Genomic DNA, 1,808 nt, shown 5'->3' with positions numbered 1-1,808 from the left:
TATATATATAGTTAAATATATTTAAAATTACAATAACTTAAAATAATAAGATTGCAACTGTGGAAGAATTTTTTAACATAATAGTGGTATCAAAATTATTGCTTTTGCTTATTTTTTGTACCTTATGAGTAAAATTTTTGTATGATTATATCAACACAAGTACAAAAAGGTTTAGAATGAATTCGTGAAGTTATTCATATTTACGTAAAGTTACTTATAGGATGGTCCTTATTTAACAATTTTTGAATTTTTGTGCTCAAAGGGGCTCATAAAGTTCGAAATAAGAAAAAAATTAAGTAAATGTCAAGCCTCTATCTTAATGTTAACGTATTAACTCGTACTGACTTGCATTGTAGGTAATTTTTTTATTTTGGCTAAAGTAAATACTTCAATAATTGGAAACTTTGCAGACACCAGACCAGCCTTATAATAGTTGCTATTACTTAGAATTTTTATAGATTTTTGGCTATCATAACTTTAGAGCTTCAGCTAGATTATTTCCAAATGTTACTATTCTTATGATAACCATTAATGTAAATAATTTCTGAACCATTTCAACAAATGATGTCGTTTAGTGGTAAATTTCAATCATTTACTGTTTGCCGTTTTTTATTTGATGTTTTACAGATTTGTCATGTTCAGAATGTGGAGAATCATTCTCATCAGCATCTCAACTATTAAAACATTTTGCCTTACACGTTAAAGAGCCTTTAGACTATGGTAACCATGAGGGTAGTCAGCAACGCCAAACAAGAAAAAGTAATGTAACAAAGATACCAGATTTGTATCCTATTCAAAAAATAAGGAAATCGGAATTACCACTGAGTGCCAATGTTAAGCAAATGCTACAAAATATTGCCAAAGAAGAAGACACTGTGGATTCTGGTATAGAGGATTTTGTTAATCCGTTGAATTATTGTGAGGTAACTATTTCAGAAGCAGAGGATAGTAAACCAAAAAGCTCATCAAAGACAGAAAACTGTTCGAACGTCAATTCAAAAAGTTCAGCAAAGAACAATAGTTCTCATTGTTCCAAAGTAATTAAAAAACGAAAAAAATATATATGCTCTTACTGTGAGAGGACTTTTGGGTGGTCAACTGATTTAAAACGACATATTCTTGTACATACTGGTGATCGACCATTTAAATGTAATGCATGCCCATTAGCATTTACTAGAAAGTTTTTACTACAAAAACATCAGCACAGGATACACCCAAATGACAAAATTAACGAATTAAATACAAATAAGAGAACTTTACCAATATTATCACCCCTTAAATTATTAATAAAAAAATGACTATAGTTTTGGATTGCAATATACCTAGGTACATCGTTTTGCAACTAGAGGGGTTATAAGAAATAACAAAATTTCTACTTAATTTTTTAAGAAAAAAATATAAACCTACTTATATTAACTTTCAAAGATGGTGACTAATAAATAAAATTAAATAATTGGCTCTTTCAACGAACTTTATTAAAAATTAGACAAATGTTTTCACCAGACAGTCATTTTCGCGAATGCTCATCTCTAACTCGAACGTCGTTCACGCAAAATTTTCACGAAAATCATATGGCGCGCGTAAGCAAATCGTCTCGCACTGTTTACCAACATATACAGAAAATAAATGTTATTTGAAATGCAAACATTGTAAATAATAATAACGAATTTCATAACATACCCTTCTAATTTCTTTATAATTATTTAAAAAACGTATTACCTAAATATATAAACTATAACAATATGTTAATTTATGAAACATTTTAATTGAACTAGTATAGTTGACAACAAGTGCCTGGTCAAAACATT

The 1,808-nt window shown here is 28.8% G+C and overlaps 1 protein-coding gene across 1 annotated transcript; it reads left to right on the top strand.

Annotated features, from left to right (window-relative positions):
* The first annotated feature begins 519 nt into the window (after positions 1 to 519).
* Positions 520 to 1,802, top strand: LOC112904914 (zinc finger protein 271-like). Its single transcript, XM_025976153.1, has 2 exons — positions 520 to 577; positions 628 to 1,802. The coding sequence occupies exons 1-2, from the start codon at positions 562 to 564 to the stop codon at positions 1,296 to 1,298; spliced, it is 687 nt and encodes a 228-aa protein (XP_025831938.1). The 5' UTR covers positions 520 to 561; the 3' UTR covers positions 1,299 to 1,802.
* Positions 1,803 to 1,808: the final 6 nt, after the last annotated feature.

The sequence above is a fragment of the Agrilus planipennis genome, unplaced genomic scaffold, assembly GCF_000699045.2.
Source record: "Agrilus planipennis isolate EAB-ADULT unplaced genomic scaffold, Apla_2.0 scaffold189, whole genome shotgun sequence".
NCBI classification, from domain to species: domain Eukaryota; kingdom Metazoa; phylum Arthropoda; class Insecta; order Coleoptera; family Buprestidae; genus Agrilus; species Agrilus planipennis.
Note: the sequence above shows the minus strand (reverse complement) of the source record. Positions and strands in the feature narration are given on the sequence as shown.